Source organism: Bipolaris maydis (genome assembly GCF_028858645.1).
Source record: "Bipolaris maydis strain C4 unplaced genomic scaffold PSV08scaffold_1, whole genome shotgun sequence".
Lineage (NCBI taxonomy): Eukaryota > Fungi > Ascomycota > Dothideomycetes > Pleosporales > Pleosporaceae > Bipolaris > Bipolaris maydis.
Window position 1 is genome coordinate 1,528,749 of NW_027093857.1, and position 21,101 is coordinate 1,549,849.

At 49.2% G+C, this 21,101-nt stretch overlaps 8 protein-coding genes across 8 annotated transcripts; 4 read left to right on the forward strand and 4 right to left on the reverse strand.

Annotated features, from left to right (window-relative positions):
• Positions 1–1,035: 1,035 nt before the first annotated feature.
• PSV08DRAFT_213603 (uncharacterized protein) lies at positions 1,036–2,682 on the forward strand (the record flags this gene model as incomplete). The annotated part of the gene is made up of 3 exons (XM_014222753.2): positions 1,036–1,290; positions 1,399–2,013; positions 2,115–2,682. 3 exons carry the CDS (start codon positions 1,039–1,041, stop codon positions 2,370–2,372), a joined length of 1,125 nt encoding a protein of 374 aa, XP_014078228.2. The 3' UTR covers positions 2,373–2,682.
• A 536-nt stretch (positions 2,683–3,218) lies between these two features.
• On the reverse strand, positions 3,219–4,670 carry PSV08DRAFT_367281 (acyltransferase family-domain-containing protein; the record flags this gene model as incomplete). The annotated part of the gene is made up of 3 exons (XM_014222755.1): positions 3,219–3,898; positions 3,954–4,572; positions 4,647–4,670. The coding sequence occupies 3 exons, from the start codon at positions 4,668–4,670 to the stop codon at positions 3,219–3,221; spliced, it is 1,323 nt and encodes a 440-aa protein (XP_014078230.1).
• Positions 4,671–6,428: 1,758 nt separating this feature from the next.
• On the reverse strand, positions 6,429–8,972 carry PSV08DRAFT_256041 (uncharacterized protein). Its single transcript, XM_014222756.2, has 3 exons — positions 8,846–8,972; positions 8,533–8,796; positions 6,429–8,483 (listed from the first exon to the last, which is right to left on the reverse strand). The coding sequence occupies exons 1-3, from the start codon at positions 8,906–8,908 to the stop codon at positions 6,735–6,737; spliced, it is 2,076 nt and encodes a 691-aa protein (XP_014078231.1). The 5' UTR covers positions 8,909–8,972; the 3' UTR covers positions 6,429–6,734.
• Positions 8,973–9,905: 933 nt separating this feature from the next.
• Positions 9,906–11,575, forward strand: PSV08DRAFT_406512 (uncharacterized protein; the record flags this gene model as incomplete). Its single annotated transcript, XM_014222757.1, has 2 exons — positions 9,906–11,343; positions 11,443–11,575. The coding sequence occupies exons 1-2, from the start codon at positions 9,986–9,988 to the stop codon at positions 11,573–11,575; spliced, it is 1,491 nt and encodes a 496-aa protein (XP_014078232.1). The 5' UTR covers positions 9,906–9,985.
• Positions 11,576–12,716: 1,141 nt separating this feature from the next.
• Positions 12,717–13,982, forward strand: PSV08DRAFT_242576 (uncharacterized protein; the record flags this gene model as incomplete). Its single annotated transcript, XM_014222758.2, has 1 exon — positions 12,717–13,982. One exon carries the CDS (start codon positions 12,717–12,719, stop codon positions 13,980–13,982), a length of 1,266 nt encoding a protein of 421 aa, XP_014078233.2.
• A 304-nt stretch (positions 13,983–14,286) lies between these two features.
• On the reverse strand, positions 14,287–17,078 carry PSV08DRAFT_192887 (uncharacterized protein). Its single transcript, XM_014222759.2, has 4 exons — positions 16,679–17,078; positions 16,347–16,618; positions 15,919–16,289; positions 14,287–15,866 (listed from the first exon to the last, which is right to left on the reverse strand). Exons 1-4 carry the CDS (start codon positions 16,972–16,974, stop codon positions 14,421–14,423), a joined length of 2,385 nt encoding a protein of 794 aa, XP_014078234.2. The 5' UTR covers positions 16,975–17,078; the 3' UTR covers positions 14,287–14,420.
• A 640-nt stretch (positions 17,079–17,718) lies between these two features.
• PSV08DRAFT_406514 (isoprenoid synthase domain-containing protein) lies at positions 17,719–19,063 on the forward strand (the record flags this gene model as incomplete). The annotated part of the gene is made up of 4 exons (XM_066093743.1): positions 17,719–18,214; positions 18,277–18,305; positions 18,363–18,604; positions 18,655–19,063. The coding sequence occupies 4 exons, from the start codon at positions 17,719–17,721 to the stop codon at positions 19,061–19,063; spliced, it is 1,176 nt and encodes a 391-aa protein (XP_065949957.1).
• Positions 19,064–19,556: 493 nt separating this feature from the next.
• PSV08DRAFT_367286 (uncharacterized protein) lies at positions 19,557–20,525 on the reverse strand (the record flags this gene model as incomplete). Its single annotated transcript, XM_014222761.1, has 2 exons — positions 19,557–20,119; positions 20,192–20,525. 2 exons carry the CDS (start codon positions 20,523–20,525, stop codon positions 19,557–19,559), a joined length of 897 nt encoding a protein of 298 aa, XP_014078236.1.
• Between the last annotated feature and the right edge of the window lie 576 nt (positions 20,526–21,101).

Here is a 21,101-nt window from a genome sequence, read left to right on the forward strand (position 1 = left end):
TTTGATCGGGTAGAAAGAAAAAAAACTAAGGGCTTGAGGTGTGTGTGTGATGGGTGTAAGTATGTCACATGGTCATTGTTATGCAGCGTTAGACGCTCATGCAGACGCATGTACTGCGATGCTCAACTGCGCGCATATATAAAAAAAAAGAAGAATGGCAAAAGAGATGGGGTTTGCTAGGAGGGGAACTGTGCCACTGGAAGCCTCCACCAACGCTTTGGTAATACTACCGCGCCTCAGCAATTGTTGCAGATGTGTGGCGATGCGCGCTTAGGGGATTTCCAGGCAAACGGAGACAAAAAGGCCCCGAGGGGCATTTGGGTCTGGGGAGACAAGGGTCTTATCTCTCTCTCCCTTCGCCACATGGACGCCCCACCGGCAGGACAGGGCTGCATATGTACCCCAGTCATGCGCCAATACATATCTGTACTCGGCGCCGAGGTAGAGAGAGTAGAAGGCTGTAATGAAGTGATACGTGACCCCAGCACTTTCTTGTTGCTGACGTCGAAGATATTGTAGGGCGTGTGGCGGGTTTTGCGGTGGTCGGTTGGAGTGTGCCGAGTGTGCCTTGGGAGTCTTGTTCTGCACGTCATGAGTGGATGGGTGTGGCACCGAGTTAGCCGGGTGTCTGTGTGTAGGAGGCCTTGGAGGCGAATAGGAATTTTGTCTTTCGGTGAGGGTTGGAAATGCCGCAGAGGAGTATTCGGGACAATGGTGATGTAGAAATGAAGTGGGATGTGGGGTTGCAGGATTGAAGATGGTAGTGTTCAAGATGGAGTTTGGGCCAGTAGACAAAGTCGCATATGTCAAAAGGTTACCACATGACAACTTGGATCATCAATAAACCGTATGCCTCCATCCGCATCTACCATGTCCCGTGGAGAGAGAAAGATGTAGCACAGCCCCAAGAAGAAGGCGGCCCAGCTAGCGCACATGCTCAGGCTAAGCTAGCTTCCCCGCTTTCTCAAAGCGTGAATACGGGTTGCTCAGTTGATTGCGCATATAAACTAACCATATCCTGCGTGCCACGTTGAAGAGATGTCCTCTCACACTGCAGGCTCCATCTCCTCTACAAAGCCCATTCTATCGAGCAACGGAAATCATCCAGCAAACATGAGCGACACTAATGGCAAGGCTCCCATGCTAGGTGCAAGCAACGGAACATCGAGTGTCCACGAGCCTATTATCAAGGTTCAGCCACCGCGACGAGAAGATCTTCAGCCCAGCTATGCCCGTGTTATCCAGCCCGACGATGCAGACGCCGATACAAACGGATGGTATGGCAGTATGGTAAGTTTATCTTCTCCTCATCACACCCCCCCCCCCCCCAACACTGTAGTCCTTTCCATACTACAACTATACACATCAAGTCACGTGACTGACGCCCATCCCCTCCAGATCAACACTCTCGGCAATCTAATCGGCACTTGCGGCGCAATCCCCTGCTGCGTCGTGTGCCCGAACCCCTACAAACCCGTCAACCAAGGCAACGTCGGGCTCGTCACAAAGTTCGGACGCTTCGCCCGCGCCGTCGATCCGGGTCTCGTGTACGTGAACCCGCTGTCGGAGCACCTGGTGCAAGTGGACATCAAGATCCAGATTGTCGAAGTCCCCAAGCAAGTCTGCATGACCAAGGACAATGTGTCGCTGCAGCTGACGTCGGTGATTTACTACCGTATCACCTCGCCGCACAAGGCGGCGTTTAGCATCAGTAATATTCGCCAGGCGCTCGTCGAGCGCACCCAGACGACGCTGAGGCATGTCGTGGGCGCGCGCGTGTTGCAGGATGTGATTGAGCGGCGCGAGGAGATTGCGCAGTCGATCCGTGAAATCATCGAGGAGACGGCCCTGGGCTGGGGCGTCGAGGTCGAGTCGATGCTTGTTAAAGATATCATCTTTAGTCAGGATCTGCAGGATTCGCTGTCCATGGCCGCGCAGAGCAAGAGGACGGGTGAGGCCAAGGTTATTGCTGCGAGGGCAGAGGTCGAGGCGGCCAAGTTGATGAGGCAGGCGGTATGTTTTCTTTCCCCCCTTGTTCTGTTTTTTTTTTTTACTATAACTACATGTTATATACACTACTAGGATGTGAACTGTGGATACTGACTCCAAGACAGGCTGACATCCTTTCTTCCGCTCCTGCTATGCAAATCCGCTACCTCGAGGCCATGCAGTCCATGGCCAAGTCTGCAAACTCCAAAGTCATCTTCCTCCCGGCTCAGAACCAAACGGTGCAGAGCGCACTTGCACAGGCTGAAGCCGCGGGCCAGGGTCCCAGTGCCCATGGGTTCCAATCTTCTGCCGCCCACGAGTACGGAAGTAATGACCAGGGGTTCCAGAGCGCTATTAACGCTCATGTCGTCGAGAACATGTAAAGTGATACGGTGGTTGTGACTTTTCTCCTTTCTTTTTTTTGATTTTTGGTTTACTGCCAGGTCTTGTTGATACCCTACTCCCCCTCTCCTCGCCGTCTATAATGCCACTCGCTTTGTAATTGTATGATTGAAAGAGTTTTCTTTGGCTAGGAATTATAGGTAGAATGGTAATGATACGATATGATAATTATCCCAGGTCAAGACATTGTTACTCCTTTGTCTCCTTTTCATCAACTTGTATCCAAAGTCCTAATATAGCATAGAGACCAAATCTTCACTCACTCAGCACCAAATCCAGTCGTACCATTAAGTTTGAACATTTTTTTATTGATCCGCTTCGTTAAACGTCATCTATTTGCAAAAAAAAAACAGAGAAGGAAAACAAAAGAAACGGCAGTCAACATGTACAACCTCCCCATGGGACTGATTTGGGCAATTTTTTGCACAAGTCCTTTGCCTCTCCACTCATCCTTTCAATAAAACAAAAAAGAAGAAACCAAAAAGAAAACGCTCCAAAATGCAACATATTCCACAAATATCCAACACAAGCCCAAATGTGCCACCAAAATGGAGTGTAAAGTATACAACAAGAGAAGCCCTCGTTTTTGTTTTTCTCTTACTCGTTAAAAAGTAAAAATTCCCGGCGACATGATGTGCAAAGAAGTGATGCTAGAAGATTTGCTGTGATGTGAAAAGAAGATGAGAATATACAGTGAAAAGAAGGAAGAAGAAAAAATATACGGCATAAGGAATCAAGACGCTGGATGAGCAGTTGAGTGACGGACTAACGTCGGAAAAAAAAGGATATGAAATCAAGTTTTTTTTGAAAAGATAATAGAACGAAAACTACGAAGGAAGCACAGACTTGTCCGTCGTGGCTCCGTTTGCCAGTATCGGCCGGATTTCTTTTGGCTGTGATTCACCATAGGCCCATTTTGTGGCGGCGTTGGTAAGGTTTGCGCAAATTGGATCGACGTACTTGACCCATAGCGAGGCGCAGCGATACAGGATGTAGTAGAAGATGGCAATGGCAATGAGGATATGAGGAATAGATCCACGCTGGAGATCTTGCATTTCTCCCTTTTCGTTTTTTGGTGGATTCATGGCCGAGGGCAGGTAAATCATCCAGGTCAAAACCGTCTTGATGAGTGTGTTGTGGATCAGGTAGACGGGGAAGCTGACACGACCGAGGAAGTTGAAGACAGGCGAGGTAAGCACTTTGCGTGCGTTTTTCGAAAAGAAGACGCCCATGAGGATAGTGGCGGCTCCCAGGTGATCCCAGTAACGTCGGATATCCGTCTTCTCGCTTGTGAGGGTGTGCATAATTGTGGCCATTGTCTCAGACCAGCGTGTGTTTTCGAAAGAGTCTTGGGGAAATCCGGCCATGAACATGCCGAATACAATCATCATGGCAGGAATCGGCGCAGGTAGAACCGAAGTAGCCGAGTCTTTGAAGTGGTTGTGTAGCTCGGCAAGGAACATGCCCGTGACAATATTCAGGCCCTTGATGGAACCGATGATGAGTTCTGTTGCAGTCAGCAATTGGCCTGGCGTCAGCGCTCGTCGGAAATGCAAGCTTACCCTTTCCTACTTGCCAAAAGTAGGCATACAAGACTGCGTAAATGAGAAAACGCGCCTTGGGCCTGACGAGGACCGTGGCGAACATGGTCGTGTATACAATGAATGCGCCCTCGAGGAAGAGATGCAGGGTCCATTGTGTTCCGTCGTATTCGTCCCAACCGACTACCCACGTCTCCGTCTGAGCCTTGAACAGAGACTTGAGCGCCATCCACAGTGAGGGTTCCTGGCGATGCCAGCCCTGTCGTATCCATTGGGCGTCAACGTGCTTGGTCATGTGGTATGCGTTTGTCTGGGCCAGGAGCCAGCTGATTGTGGTAGCGACCATGGTAGGCAGGATCAATCGTCCGGAGCGGGCCAAGGCACTACGGGCGATGCCGTGAAACGCTGCCTCGTAGTTGCCGGCGCGCGACTTTGAAATGGCACCAATCGAGTTGACATAGCCGGTGACGAGGAAGAAGATGGCGACGGCGCTGCGACCGCCGACAGCGAGGCGGAAAAAGGGTAATTGGAACAGGTGGGGAGCGGTTTTTGTGTCGGTGGCTGGCTGGTGGAGCCAGGGTACAAAGGCGGTGCAGAGATGACCGCATACAACCATGAAGGATGCTATACCTCGGAGGCCCTATAGGACGCAATGTTAGTCCATATGGGATTTTTAAAAAACGGCTGTGTGGGGCGGGTGTAACTTGCATCTACCCAGTTGGCGTCGCGAGGAGGCATTGTGAGAGTGTGTGGTTACGCAAGCAGCGATGCAGGGTATAAGTGAGAGAGGGTGCGTGTATGGATGTGGTAGCGTATGCGTGCGTGCGTGCGTGCGTGCGTGAAGAAGCGATGTTGTGTAATGAATGCAGGGCTCAGGAACGATAGGACAGAGTCGAGCGCATTGCCGATGCAGTGCGAGGTTCCGGGGTAAGAAGAGGGCGGTATGCCCACTCGAGTCCAAGTGTGGGTGGATGTGTGTATGCAAGTAGTATGTCGTAGAAGCAGCCAAAAAAGAGCAGGCGAGAAGAAGCAAGGAAAAAAGGAACCAAGGGCGACCGTGTATGTGAGAATGAAGCGGGGGAAGAGGGAAGAAGGGCGGCAGACGGCAGAGGACTGGGGCGGGGAAGGGGGGTGGATAGGGAAAGAAAGGAAAAGACAGAAGAGAGGGTGGTGGTGGTGATGGTGTCGTAGGCGTGGCTAGCGGGATGGGATGGAGTCCACGAGTCGCTTCTGGCGCAGCAGACGACCCTGGGCCTGAAGCACGGCGGGAGGGGCTACTTACTACAGGTCGTGCCAGGAACGCGTGCCCTGCGCCAGATAGACGCGCCTCACTGGGCAATGCGTGTGCCGTGGGCCGTCTGCCAAGCAGGAGCCTCGGGAAGGCGGCTGCTAAGCTCTCTTGCCCATGCCTCTCCCAAGCAATCCAACGACTTGACGGCGGGTCCCGTCGATGCTTGTCCATGTGCATCCAAAGCATGCCTTACATATCCGTCTACATGGCCGGTGCTACTGCCGAGCGCGTGTTGCCATCTTGCCCTTTATACGCATCTATACTTACTTGCTGACATGTGTATAGTATAGGTACAAGTATATACGTTATTGCCTACAAGGCGCCTCCTCCTCTACTCCACCACGACGCGCCCTCCGCCCACCTGCCGCTCCGCCTCTGCGCCCAAACAGACCGGCACAAGACTAGTCATCCTCACTCATCAAACGGCTCCAAACACGACGAAGAGAGGGAAAAAATGCCGTCCCCTCTGAACACACGCAATCCCCGTGTTCCCTTGACGCCACCGTGCTAGGCGAAATGCAGTGCCGCTACGCCACTAGGACGCGCCCAAGCGGGATAACGCTCACCTGCTTGGCGCGCTGACGCGGACCTCCGCTCTACCCGATACCAAAACGACCCCCTGAAGTCAGGGGCTGCCGTCTGCCGTCTGTGTGAGACCCTGCCCCCTCACTTGTCCACAAAACCTCCCCCGCTGCAAAAGCTACCCAGCACATCAAGGTAATGCCGTTTCAACTTGGTCAGGCAATCCCCCATGTCGCCATCTTGATCGTCGCCTGGCCTGCTTGGCCTTGCTTGGCTGTTTTGGGTCCCCCCGAAAAATTACGGCGTCTCGCCATTGCTGCTAACGTATATGTATGTAAGCCGTGTTACCGGGCCTAGGAAAGAATACGAGATAGCGACGAGACGAGACGAGACAAAATGGGAAAGTATACTACCTTCCGTCTCCAGTCAGTCACTCCGCCCGCGCGCGCGCCTCTTGTTATCCATGGGACAGCACGCCTAATAATCACGATCCGCTATTGAATAGTAAGTAGTATGAAAAAAGGGGGGTGCCAGATGGGGACAAGCGAAGATCATAATCGTTTGGCTAAATTTACAAAGTACTACTCTATCATCACACCCACTTCGCTCCCTCTGTTTTCCCCACATTTTGTCAAAACCCCTCAACTCTGCATCTTGCACATTTCACAGCAACACAGCAATCGTCGACAAGAACAGTAGTAACAAAATAACAACATACAACTCGTATCGAATAAATTGCAAAAGGCCCAATGTATAATCCATCGTATCCCATACACGACACCATACACGAGCCAGAAAGGAACCCTTGGCTGCAAGAAAAAACGCCCTCTACGCCACTCGTCCTCTCTCTCTCTCTCCCTCCCTCCCTCTCTTTGTGCACTCTGCCTTTCCCTCTCGGGCATGAAACGTAGCAATAATAGTACAACCCAATCATTCCACATTCCCCAAATAGCAGCACTGTGGACACCCGCCTACCTCCAGAACGCGTCCTAGGCATTCTCGCCTTCGCCGTTGTCATTGTGCATCTCCGTCCCATGGAACGCATCGCCAAATGCACTGTCATCAACTAGATCCAGCCCAAGATTGTCGTCATGTCCATAGTCCGCCAGAGCATCCCCCGCACTGTCCAGGTTGTCGAAGCTTCCAAAATCCGCTCCGTCAAACATGCTGCCTGCATCCGCCTCCAGGTTGGTTGCTGCAATCCCACTACCCCCACCACCACCACCACCACCTGCTGCTGTACCACTTGCACCACCTGCACCCCCATTGTTGCTTGCTTGGTTGTTGCTATTATTCGTGCTGGCTTGCTCGGCGTTGCCGCTTGCTTGTCCGTTTCCTGCTTGATCATTCACCATCACCCACTCATCGCCCTTGTCCCCGGCCCCCGCCATGCCAGACATCTCCACGTCCAAGTCAAGTAGGTCCGCCCCCACATCCAGGTTGCTGTCTTGTTGATCAAACGTTGTCCCCTGGTTCATGTTGCCGTGAGGTGCGTTGGGTGTCCCGTTCGCCGATTGCGACTGGCTCGGAGGTTGCGACAGTCGCGGCAGTGAAATGTTCCCAATAGGCGTTCCAGATATCGATCCGGATCCATATTGATCAAGGAGTCCTGCTGCAGAATCTTCCTCCATCGCTCCCTCGTTGTTGCCTCCCGTTGATGTTCCATTCGCACTCTGCTCACCACCATCCCCATTCACCTGCGGCTTGGGAGGCGATGGTTGCTGCACCTCCATGAACCCACCCTTGTCTACGCACACAACAGCCTTCTTCGCCTCAAACGTCACCCCCAGCGACTTTTGCAGCTCCTCTACAACTTCCTCCACTGCATTCACACCCTCACCCTCGCTCTCCCCAGAGCGTGATAGTTCTCGTAATCGTCGCTCGGCCTTGATATATGTCCGCGTGCGCTTCAATTGCGCAATCTTCTTCGCATGGTTGGCCTTCATCTTATCAATCTCGCCTTGCTCATTCGTCGTGTATTCGGCTACACGCTTCTCAAAGTCCTTGAGCTGCTCAGCATCCAGCTTGTAGTAATTCTTGATCTTGTAGTTTTCCCTCCCCGTCTCTACGTTCTCCGCCCCCGGAGCGTCCAGAATGCCCGCAGTGAGTGGAGCCAATTCTCCCATAAGACCCAGTCCAAGATCAATCGGTGCAATCTTTCCAATCGCATACGGTGACGAGAAAATCTCCTCCATCCATTCGTGATGTTGCTTGTATCGCGACAGGCTGATTTCCCGTGGCGTTAAAAAGTCAAACGCATCTTGTGTCGCATTCTCCTCTTCGTCAAGTGTGTTATCCGGTATGATTGCGCCCGGCGCCGGCTGGCGAGGCGGGGGCTGTGTCGGCAACCGTTGGCGTTTGGCTGGAGGCGGATGCGCAGCATACGGTCGGCCTGGCTGCATCGGGTTGTAGTAGGGCTGCGGGCCCCTCATGGCTTGTTGTCCGAACTCGACCTTGGGCCAGTTGGCCTGGTCAACCAACATAAACTCCTTGCGCATCAATGGTCCTGCTTGCTGTAACTGAGCGCGCGTTTGTAGTTGGGTCTGCACATCGCGCGGTATGGGGATTTGAGAGGCCGGAATCCTGTTTTGCGGGTCTGCAGGCTTATAGTGGACCAGCCAGAGGTTAGGATCAATGGTACCAGGTCCGGCAGCTATCCTGTAGCGGTGGCGCGCGTGCATCGCATATGGCTCATGTGGGTAGTGGTAGCCGCTGTTATGTACAAAAACTTGGAGGGTCTAGACGACATTAGATGTTGCAATATCAGTACACCTCGGGCACACGTACATAGCCGCGCACATTCATGTCGTATGCGCTCTCGGCATCAGCCCAGACCATTCCATCCGACGCGAACATGTTTCCCATGCGCGGGGGCTGCCAGGTGAGGATAACGGTGCCATCTGGCGGGGGGGCTGCCAGAAACGTCCACGCAACGGGCGAGGTGTCGCGCACAATCTGCGGGCCTTTGATGAGATACTCAAGGGCCTGGGCGGCTTGTAGTCCAGGCAAGGTCGGGAAGCGGTACGACGATATCAGATGAACATGGGCAAGCTGTCCTGTTAGTTGGGCAAGACGGTCGCGGAGCTTTGGCAAGACACACCAGGTGATTTGGGACCTGCGCACTCGGGTCGGGGGCATGGTAGGCCTGATTCATGCCGTACATGATGACTGAGGTAAGGCGACAGCAGTGCCGCGTCGATCAATTCGAGTTGGGGTGTTGATGCAGCGGGCGCGAAAGCTGGGGTTGATGTCTGGAATCTTTGGCGCGTTGGACCACAGCGCGACTGCCAAGGGCCTTACCAAAAACAGTTAGCGTGGCTGCCACTGGCAAGATCACATCACGGCCACTGAATCCAGCTAAGCATAATGCGATTTCTTAAGAAACATCAAACACAAGTTTGTTTTGTCTTTCGAAGAGTCATGGATGATATCAAAATCGCCAGCAAAACACCCTAGGTCTGCATGCCATTAGTCCTTAACTTGGGTACCATATGATCGTCACTTTATCCAGATTGAGTTTCAGACGACCATGCAAGAATGGCGTATTGGCAACAAGTATTCATTTAGAGAACTGGAAGCTTATGACCATGAGCATCATGTAGCACCTCATATTTGCATTGGTAAATTGGGATGTACTCAAGGAGGCTTCCAATTCGACACTATTGATATGTGGACATGGTGGGAGTGCTATGGTGGTATAGGGAAGCGGAAAGAAGTGGATACGGACGCATATTGGGCAGGTCATCGGCTACATATGGGTTGCTGGTCTGTTTACAGCGTATCTGTTGTTTTGAATCCATTGTTCAATACTGTTCCGTGCCAATCCAGCTGGCAGGTTGGCAATGTCATAGCAAGATATGTGAAATGTGCGTTTTGCATGGTGATGGGATCAGGAAGGGGGATTATTGAGACCATAATTGGATTCCTGCTTATGTCGTGACTAACTGCCTCCAATAACTGTCCACTAAAGTTTCCTGCATCAATGCTCTTTGTGCTCTGTGGTTGATTGGATGGCTTCCGCTTCGTCTGACCTCGCATCAGTGCGGGGTACGGGCACGTTTACTTTACGCGCTGACTTTTGCTATATGCTAAGGGTTAGTATCTACGTCAACATTATTCTAGTGTTTAAAAAAGCCATATGACGCCGACTCTCACAAGACGCCCACCTTTCTGCAAATCCTGAAAATCGCGTCGCTATTGCGGACGTCACAAGTTTCTAGCTACACGCACCTCTTCAGCCATGCCTGAGCCCTACCAACACTTCAACTTCCTTGGAATACCTCGCGAGATCCGAGATGCAGTCTATGAATATACACTTTGTTCTTTCAGCCAGCGCCGTGGCCCGTATGATATTACACAGTGTGCAGGCCTGTGCTCACGGACAGATGTGCAACTGTGCCATTTCACTGGGAACCTCAACCTCTTGCTTGCGAATAAACAAATCCACAATGAAGGCTACAAGATTATGTCGGAGAAAAATCTGTTTGTTGTTGTTCAAATCCACGACTCCGTGAACGAATGCTCAATGATACACGGCCATTTACCGCCAGCATTTGTTCTGTATTCCGCTTACCACAATGAACGAGAGCAGATGCGTTCGGAATCATACCCGTGGCACACCATGCGTATAAGACTAGACAGCAAAAATAATATGACAGGAGATATGGCGATGAATGGCGAGTATACCGAGATTGTCATGTTATTGGAAGACTGTATGAATATACTCCAGAGATTTGGACTTCGCGTTACCGATGAAAAGCTGCCTGACCCAAATGGAAGATTGCTTGCTATGCGACTACCAATAAAGGTAGTGGTGGAGCTCAATCCCAAGAGGGGAGGGTACGACAGGGAGACCAGCTACATGAATCTACGGAACTCCCACTCAGCCATCGACCAGAAGAAGCTTCTGAAGTGTATAGGAAACACTTTTCGCGCTTACGACAATTTTGAGATTAAAAATTGCGATGAAGAAGCACTAGCTGCAGAAGTTGTCCAGCAAGTATCCAAGGATCCGTCTATCAGTCTCGCTTTATTCCAAGCTCACATCGAAAGACATGCTAGCAATTCCGAAACCTCTTGGAATCAGGGAAATATCGTGGAATGCGCCAACTTCTGTACCGATGGGCTTGAGCTAGTCCACCGTGTTCGATTCAGCGCTCCACTCGTGTACCAGCTGTGTGACGATGGTTTACAGAATTGTTTCCAGACGAGCCAGTTGATTCACAGACTATACTACCTCCTAGCACGGTGCACCTTTGCCCATCTCTCCACGCTAGTCGATAAGCGTATTGAGGAAGACAACTATCAGTACATCGGCGATACTGCCCATGCTCTTTTCGACTTGCTCAAAACTCACAGAAAACGTGTTCACGGTTTCTTATCACATTACGATCCTCCCATTCACGAGGAAGCCGAAATTAGTTACATGAAAGCGAAAGCCCTGCGTGTAGAATGGGAGTTTCATTCGATGGCACCATGGGGCGAAATGCTCAGATGTATTGAGGAAGCTAAAAGGTTGCAGCCAGGCAATCCTATCTATGAGGAAGAAGAGAGAAAAGCAAAAAAATGGATTGAAGATAACGCGAGATATAAAGCTTGGTTGCGCACTGTCGATTGGGGGGAATATCAAACGATGACGTATTGGAGGATGGATATTGACAAGTCGGTATTTGAATTTTGAGATGCCTTGTCAGCTAGCGATACGAGAATGAACCAGATGACGTATACTGTAGCTCTAATTCAATCTATTCAAAGAGATGAGTACGATATCGCAAGAAGTGAAGGTTGGTATCAAAGGTCGATGAGCAAGTACGCGTTGGCCAGACTATAAGGGTCCTTCTGACAATTTGCTTAAATCGATGCATGTGATCTTGATATACAATTGTAATGTAGCTTAAATTCTTATATTAAACTATAGACAGTCAATAATCGAGGTTGGTTTATCATGGAATACAATCCCGAACAAATGCCCACGACTCGTAATGGGGTACAAGTGATCTTGTGTTGCAAGCCGAGCTGACACGTAGCTCTAGTGGCGTCCAGCCTGAGCACGACGGAGCTGAACTCGCTTAGTATCAAATCAGTTAGGTAGATTGACGGTGGCTTAAGGCGGTAAGGATCAATGTTTGTGCTGTGTAGGAAATGTGGTCGAAACCGGATAGGATTTCATCATCGCCCGCTTTTGAAGTCTAGCGTGCTGCATGCACAGACCTCCCGCCGCTGATACTTTATTTGATCTACACTTGGGGCTGAATTACTACTATACCTTAAAATGCTGTAGAAAGGCACGCATTATCGGAGATCAATCGAACTTGAGTAGTGTCATCTGAAAAAATGAGGCAATGTGGTAGAGTAGACATAGCGCTAGTATAGGGTCAGAGAAGGTCAAACATCTGCTAAATAGCATGACACTCAATATTGCGTCGCTTTTACATGTCTTAAGTTTGCTCAAGGAAGGTATTGTTGGATGAACAACGTTAGCTATCATGGGTTTATTATCTAACGGTTCCTGAGCTGTGTTGTTCTTCCCTTGAGATCGTCGATCGCGTTAATATGTTTAGCTCCATCGATCTTGGGCCCGGAAGCATGGACTAGGGAGAAAAGCATTTCCGCTTTGAGACACAACATCAAAACCAGCCAATTGCAGTGAATCTACCAGTCGATCTGCAATACAAACACGGCACAGGTCCTTCGTCAGACCAGCTGATAGCAACACAGGTTGAATCACGGATCCACTTAGCAAGGAAAAGGGACACCATTCGTTCTATATAGTTACAGCGGCCCCTTGCATGAACTTAGAAGCATACAAGTTTCACACAAAGTTACGATTACCGAGACCTTTTCGAAGGCTTCAAATCATACCACCTCTGAGCACTGCTAGCGCACTAATTCACATTTCTCTTAGAATTCTCGATGATAGATCATCCCATGAAAGCCCCGTTTTCAGGGTAGGCAGTCTTTGCTAGCACAAGATGCTTGACGGAAGCTCCATCGCAGCCATTCTCACGGGCATTCTCGCTCTATGCGGCGCTCTTGCGACAGCCTGGATGTCCGGGCTGAACGAAAGAAGACTGGAATCGCGTAGAAATCGAAAAGCACTTGCTCGGTATTCGGTACCTCTCCTCATCGCGTCTTGGGACCTTGCCAACTGGCTTTACGATATACTCGAAGACAAGTACTATAGCCCGGAAAGATGCGAGGCCTATGGTGATGGCTGGGACGCGAAATTTACTTCGTTCTTGTTTGGCCAGTACTTCGCTGGTGTACACATCATCCGCGAAATGACGCAATATTTTGCACACATAAGAGGCGAACGCGCACATGTTTTGAAGAGACTTCTCTGGAAGATCCAAGACGAGTTCATATCAATGCATTACATAGGACGCGAAAGTCTGGAAATCCGTTGGTTTGAAGGCGACCTGTTAAGCATACAAGAACACATGACCATCTCTACTGATCTCGACGGCGATGGAAATGAGGCTGAGCTACGCACAATGGGATGGGTCGAGTTTCAGAAGAACTACATAGCAAAAGTTCCAGCAAACAAAGGTGACAAATCAAAGGAGCTGAAGAAGGTGTTTGGGTGGTATGAGGATGGATTGCAAAACATCATCTATCGCCGTTTCAGATACTTATACTCGACTACATGGGAGGGTAGGGACAATCCCCAAGGATACGAGAAGATGAGAGATAGTATAACCAATGAGAAAGAACTTGAAGTGTTGGAGAAATACGAGAAGGACATCCAGAAAGAGAGGCAACAAAACCCAGGAATCATTACTGTTATACCCGATCATCGGATTCGCCGCATTCAGCACCTTCTGGTCGATCTGACGATCCTATTGGACAAAGAATCCGGCATGGAGTTCAACCGCCCAGTACGAAGATGCCATATGGATGTTGGGGAAGCCGTGCTATCCCACGACACTGTCTTGCTAGCTCACAAAGATCGGGCTGCTGCGCTGGACGAGGGCACTGCTGTACTAGCTTACAAGAATCCCATACAGACCCATGGGACTGGAGAGCCCTTCAGATATCGAATCCTCTGCGATTGCGCTTCTGCTGAATGTAATCCTGGAAAAGAAGACTTCAAGCATCGCGATCTGGAGTCTAACAGGATACAGAATGGTCTTGTCAAGAGAGCTACTCTGCGTTATCGCAATTCTCAGAAGCAAGAGATGGATGGTATAAATTCTGGAAAGAGGAATACGGAAAAGGATAACGGACATCAGTGCTAGAATTCGTTTGATGGGTCTTCAATGTAACAGGGAACTTGACTCTAATTCCGTTCAATCTTATCGTACTGATAGTCTATATATATCTGCTTCTCGTTGAGATGGATTTTTGAAGATTTTTAAATACATACTAAGAATGATTTTCATATGATTCCCATCGATTCTGGTATCTGCATCGGTTACATGCGAGAAGAGGCAATAGTATACTAATAAGTTTGCATTTGCATTACCCTGCAAAAAAAAAACAATCGAAGCAAATAGAGAAGTCAATTTACGAGAGCCAAGCTGCACACGAAATAATCTTCTTATGTTAAACCATGCCTTGTTCGTACGAAGCTTTTTCACTAGCGTTTGCAGCGAGGCCTTGCGCTATAACGCTGGTTCCTATACCCATTGACTCACCAACCTTCAGCCACACATCCTTTCTTCGCAGTAAGTTTGTTACGCGATTTTACTTGCCCGCCAAACGCAAAAGGCAGAAATAGATGCAGCTGGTCCAATAATGATGATGCCAACCGCAAATGCTGCTGTAAGCATACTCCACTGGGCTTTGATAATTTTTGCCCTCTCCATATTGCGAGTAGTGATGAAACACCAGAGCACTCCAGACGCCATGAGAATATAGTAGTCCCACAGAAACATGTTGTGATGACCCTGGTGTGTCGAGACGCCGTTGTCTTGTCGTGGAACAAAGACGCGTGACAAAGCGGCCTGGGGATTATCTGACGTGAGCGACTGGGTAACAGTGTAGAAATGCGCGCAAATACTGATTATCAGTGAGCTGAGAAACAACCATCGCTCAGGCTTTTTAGATTTGCTCCAACCTCCGGAACCTTTCACAGAAACCAGATTGGTAATGCTGCCCAATACACTTTGGAGCATATACACATAGACGGGAGAGAACATCCAAACTATGGCCATCAACTGTCGTGTCTTGCTTTCCTGGAACGGGAAGCACATGAGCAAAGTTGGCACGAGCATCCCAAGAACGAGGGCCGGCAGCAGTATGTTTGCCTGGGCGGATCGAGAATAAAGTGCCGGCGGCCACCAGTTTTGCGGATCTCCAGTGCAAAGAGACTCAATTAGGAAAAACAGGGGCGCCATGATTGCAATGGCTGAAACTCTGCTGAGCGCAAAGAAGAAGATAGCCCAGCGGACTGGCGTTAGATAATTGCGCGCTCGGAGCGACTCCACTAGCCATATAGCAATGATGACGAATTCGGAAAGAGCAAGGTTCAGTGTAAGTAGTCGGTAGCCTACGTCCCAGGATTCGATGGCTGGGAAGTAGGCTGCAATCAGGGTGTTCATGTTAGACCCAAGGACGGGTACGTGGTCGAAATTGAGCATTTTCTGTGCCTGGCCCTTGTACCTGCCTTCTTTGATTGCTGTCTCGATTATGTTCAAGGTTCCATCAGTCATAGGTACTATGGCCAGCGTGTAAGCGGCGAAGAATACTAGCCCAAGGTAGCCGATGATGGCGACGGCTTTGGAAATGGTTCGCTTGTGGGATGAAATTGCGAGCTCATCATCGTAAGGAATCTCATGTGGACGCTCGGGTGCTGGCAAAAGATGCGACCGATGGGCAGCTACCATCTGCTTGCTCAACACGTTGACAACCGGATGAGGATCGACGTGTCGGATGATGTACTTGTCTATCAGCTTGTAAACGGGCGTTTCCCAAGCGAAGAGTCGCTGAATTGCTATGGTCGCACCGATCAGACTCTTTACACGTCCAAATCGAACCGCATGCGTGTTAGCAAAGGCACGGCTAATCTGGTCAGTGTTAGGGTTGCCCTTTGATTCGCGCAGCATAATCGCGATGTTGTCGGCAAACACAGCAGCAGATTCTATGGCCGACTCGCCGCCTTGACCGGTCAGAATATGAAACTAACACGTCTCGTCAGCTAGGATTTGCTTTGCAAGTACACTGTGTGCTCACTTTCTGCGCAGAATCACCCAACAAAAACATTCGCCCCCAGCTCCAATCTTCGAAGGCATGGTGTGGCACCATCGTGGCATCCCAAGTCTCAGAATTCTCAAAAACCTCGCCCAAGGAAAGATTGGGGGTGATCATATCTCTAGCCTCTTCTCTAATATACTCTAACGCAGCGGCTTTTTCGAACCGCGGAATGTCCGTACCATAGTGCGGCTTGTCAAGTCGGACGAAAAGGAACCAGAACAATCGGTTCTCATGCCCGGCCATTACTGCGATGGTGCGATTCTTCTTGTGTGTAAAGGAGACATTGGTTGCACCAACATCTCCTGGTGACTTGGAAATACCGAATACGCACTTATACTCGGTACGCATTTCTACGCTGTGTGTTAGATCAAGTGACTGTAAAGGCTGCAAAATCTACGCTTCCTTACCGCGCCAAATTTTCTCCGGAAAGCGTCCCGGCGACGCTTCATTACCCAGTCGCCACATCTCGGAGCGAACTTTGCTGTGGACACCATCCGCACCGACAACAATGTCGCCTTCGAAGACAGACCCAGACTGGGCGTACACCTTTACCCCTCTACTTGTGTGTTCAATCTTCGCCACGCGTTGGTTGGTATGCACGACCGACTTATTCTGAATGTGTTTGAATAGGACTCGCAACAGTTGCTGACGACTGAGGAAGAGCACACCGTAGCCGTGTCTGTTCTACCATGTCAGTGGACTAAATTACCTCCTGTCCTAGCCATATTTTCTGACTTACCTTTCTGTGATCAGTTTACCTATATCAAATGAAAACAGCGTGTCGCCGTCCTCATTTCTCGCCGTGATATTACTAAATGGTGACGCCAGCCGTGAAATATCCTCATAGCAGCCGATCTGGTCCAATATGCGCAAACCATGGGGATATAGGCCAATACTAGCTCCAAGTTGTGGTGCAACGTCGTTGTAGGCCTCCAAAACGATAAAGTCGATACCCAGATTCTGCAACAGGTTTGCCAGTGTGAGACCAGCCACGCTTCCCCCGACAATGATCACTTTGAATTTTTTTTGAACCATGTCTGGTCTTTGCCGGTGTATGCCTTTCTGCGTGCGTGCGTGTGTACCGATTTTTTGACACGATCAGTAGCATCTTTTCTCAATATAAATTATTTGGCTTAGTGCATCTAATCCCTGTTGGTGTCATATGTTCGGAAACCGAACAGCGTTTTGTTGCATCAGCGGCTCTTAGCTAGGTATCCTTGGGGATACTAGATGCGGTTAGGCTGTGTAGAGCTCTAACAACCTTTCCGATATTAGAGAGTTATATCAAGATGCAATGTGAAAAGTATAGAAGTTTTGAGTGGGGTACTGTCATCAAGACAAGGTTTTTGGCTAGCTCAACTACCTAACGACGTAATGCAATACCGCTGCTACTTTAGCGCCAAGCTTACCAGACATTCGTACAGCCCTTGCATGTAACATTTTACGGACCACACATCCCTGTCACATCATTCTTCCCTGACATGTCTTTGCGATCAACCCGAAAATAGCCCGTCGGAGCCTCCGGCGAAAGGAAGATCTACGACCGGCCGAGATACCAAGCGGAAGACTCTCAATACAGTGGATACGAAGTAGTGCCGGGGGTCCGCAGGTCGTAAAATATATCATGTTTGTCATTGTGCCTGTGTCGCGACATCTACATAAGTTTCATAGCATTTACTCTCCAATCTACAGAAGCACTTACTATACCACGCCATATCAACATGTTGGCATTTGATGTAAATGGTATCCAATCCCTGCTGATAAAGTCTTGAATGAAAGATGGGTAGCAAGTCTGACATCGCCACAGAATCACTGGCGTCGCCGGCTGACAAGCGTCATCTTTTTCCGGTACAATATAGTTATAATTATCTAGACAGCCTACCCGAGTTCTTCAGACTTCCCAATCTAAAGTTAAACGATGCTTTCCACGAACAAGCAGCCTGTTCAGCCCCGCCATTTCTCAGCACCAACGCTATCACAATTTCACCCGAGGCCGCAGGTCTTCCCCGTTGGACTGCCCTCAACTGCTTCCGTCAAAGCAAGCACTGGAATGCTGCTCTAGCCGCTGGTATCGAGCAACTTAAGCTATTCGCTGCCGACGACTTTTACGGTGAGCGGACGAGGAAAGGACAATCGTTTCGCCAGGTCTCGAGCAAGCTTCTACAAAATGCCGAGAATGGATTCCTCAGGTTCACACTATACATGTTTCCAGAGTGCAATGAACACAAGGCCAAGCTAATGGCGATTGTCATGGTTTATGTTTTTGTGTTCGATGGTAAGAATATCATCTGGGTAGAAAGGTCCGGCTGAGCAAAAGGCTAACACAAACGCTTCTAGATCTCTGGGAAGCTCATGAAGATACAAAGGTAACTCACACCAATGGCATTCTGTTCTGGTGGCTTTGAAAAGCTAACAACATCAAGATCCCCATTATTCAGGAAGGCTTCATTTCGCACTTACGAACTCAAGCTCCCGCCAAGACACCACTCCAGGTCTCGATTGAAAAGACTATTCGGGATCTTCAGAGCTACGCAGCAAGAGGTGGCCAGGACGTCATTGATATGCTCGTTGAGTTCTGCACGCACCCTCCGCCACCACCCGCGCAGTTCATCAACTTGGATGAGTTTCTGGCCTATCGTCGGGACGACGCTGCAGTGAGGCAAGGGTTTCTGTACTCCTTCAAGATAATTATAATGAAGCTAAATCCATCTTCAGATACGTCCTAGCATGCACCAAATTTTCAATCGGTTCGAGCGTCGAAATAAACAGCCCTAAGCTGCAGACGCTGGTACGGCTCTTCGGAAACCACATCGTTTATGTAAACGATCTCGGCTCATACGAGAAGGAGAAGCGAGCGTACGACGAAGGCAAGGTCGAGTATTTAATAAACACGGTACATATGGTTGAAGAGCTTCTCAGTGTACCGGGACAGGGCAAGACTGTTACATACGGCTTGCAACTACAGGTTGAGTGTGACATTGATGCCGAAATTGGGCGGCTCAAGGGAGAGCTTACAGATGATGAATATGACTTTGTCATGGCTTGTGTGGCTACGCTGGCAGGAAACGTGCTCTGCTCATCTATCATGGACAGATATGGGGGAGATAAGGCGAAGCTTAGCTAGTCAAGGTTTGGAGTACACATTGAATGTCGCATATCTATATTACTATAGCCAACATAGATTTTAAATGTTCTTCATAACCTGTTGTATTATGTGACTTCAACGGCCCGGTTGACCATGTGCACAGATATCATTTTGTCTAACTCGTGAACCGTATAAAAGATTGTCATCAACAACAATGTCGAAGTTTGAAAATTAACATAGAAAATCAGCATAGCGCTCATTAAGACTGAATTTAATCCTTCTTAGATATTGAGCGTTACTGAAAACCTTGAATAACTCCCCTTGTTTCTTATAAAAAGCTTACAAGTTGGTTTGCATTCGTAGTATGTCCTTCTCGTGAATACCAGGAAAATCGTCTCCAGACTTTGCAAGTTACTCAATCCTGTTACACTCCCTCTTGAATATCAAGTTATGCAAGTGAAAAGGAATAGTATATCATTTTCCAAAAAAATGAAATTGATGGTCTAGATATAGCATAGATCACACTGCATGTCTAATGAACACCATTACGAGCCATTCGTATGAAAGCCTGCTCACACGCCACGTGCACTTCTGGGATCTCATATCCGTATTTCCTCAAAGTATCCTGCACCTTTGTAGTATCCAGCATACAATTGCTCCGCCCACTTTTCAGCACCTGGTTCTGTTCTTCGACGCTAAAATTCTTCCACGTAAAGCTAGGTCGTACGTGCTTCTTAAACAGCGACAGAACCTCATTATGCGATATAGCACCAGGATTCACAAAGTTGAAAACGCCCGTCTCGTTGTGCTCGGTCAGGATGATAGCCGCAGGGAGGAGCTCATGGAGCACAGAGTGCGAGTTGGGCACGTTGACCACACGGTCGTATTGCGTGATTTTTGTCACGACGCTCCGGGGGTGAAGGTCGTCGGAGACTGGCATGCGGATACGCAGAATGAGGCAATTTCCGTAGTGCTTGATGACGTTTTCGATGTGCCACTTTGTTGCCGAGTAGAAATTGCCAGCAAAATTTGCCGCATCGGTTTCTCGAAAGCCAGGTCCTCCAATCGGATGGGCCTCGTCGTATGCGTACAAGCCTACGAATTTCAAGTTAGTAGCCTTATCCCTGGTGTTTAGGGTACCGGAAGTAAGAAATAGGGATGTCGTACAAGCAGTGGAGAATGTAGTCACATGTATTCCGCGGACGAAACAGCAGTCTACCAGGTTGATGGTTCCAATGACATTGGATCGGATAGTCTTCTCCTTGTTGTCCTCGCACCAGTCGACGTTTGGCACACCGGTGTAGCCGGCACAATTCAATACATGCGTGGGGCGGACTTGGTCGAGCTCTTTCTCAACAGATTCTCGGTTTTCCATTCGGACCGTTGTTGATACAACCCGCTTTCCTTGATCGCGCAGGAGCTGGAGTAGTTGTCTGGCTATCCAGCTGTTGCCTCCCCAGATCAGGAATGATTGGTCACTGGCTTTGCCCGAGGTACTCATGTTGATAGAAGTAGAATTGGTCTGTGGCGTGATATTTGGTTTAGAGTGATAGAAGGTGTTTGGTCGTAACGAGATCAATTCATGCACGGGTTATTATAGTACATTAGACTAGCATTTGGTAAAAAGGCCCGCAACTAGGTGCCCCGCTTGGGTGCGCTCAATAAGTTTCCTTTAATCAATTACGTGCCCACTGACTATACTTGATCAAGTATCCGCATGAATTCGCCGCTTTATTTCGAAGCTTTTCTCTTGAAATTACCGTGCACGATGGCAAGTTGATGCACATGCTATTTTGTCCAGGATACTGACATATTCCGAATGGACCCACCTGAATGCTAGTATAAGGCTGATGCAGGCGGAACCGGAAAGATTGCTTCGTATTCATGCACGGAATCCACCCTGTTCAGGTACCCTGGCTAGTATGTGAGCAGGAGCACGGATTCACGCAGGTGGAGAACTCGACCTATTTCCTAGTATAGCGTTGACCGAGGACATATCAGTATTGCATATTTTTATGTAACACGCCGATGTAATGTTCGTGGCATGCGTATGTAGCCTTTCTACGTCGTTTGCGTA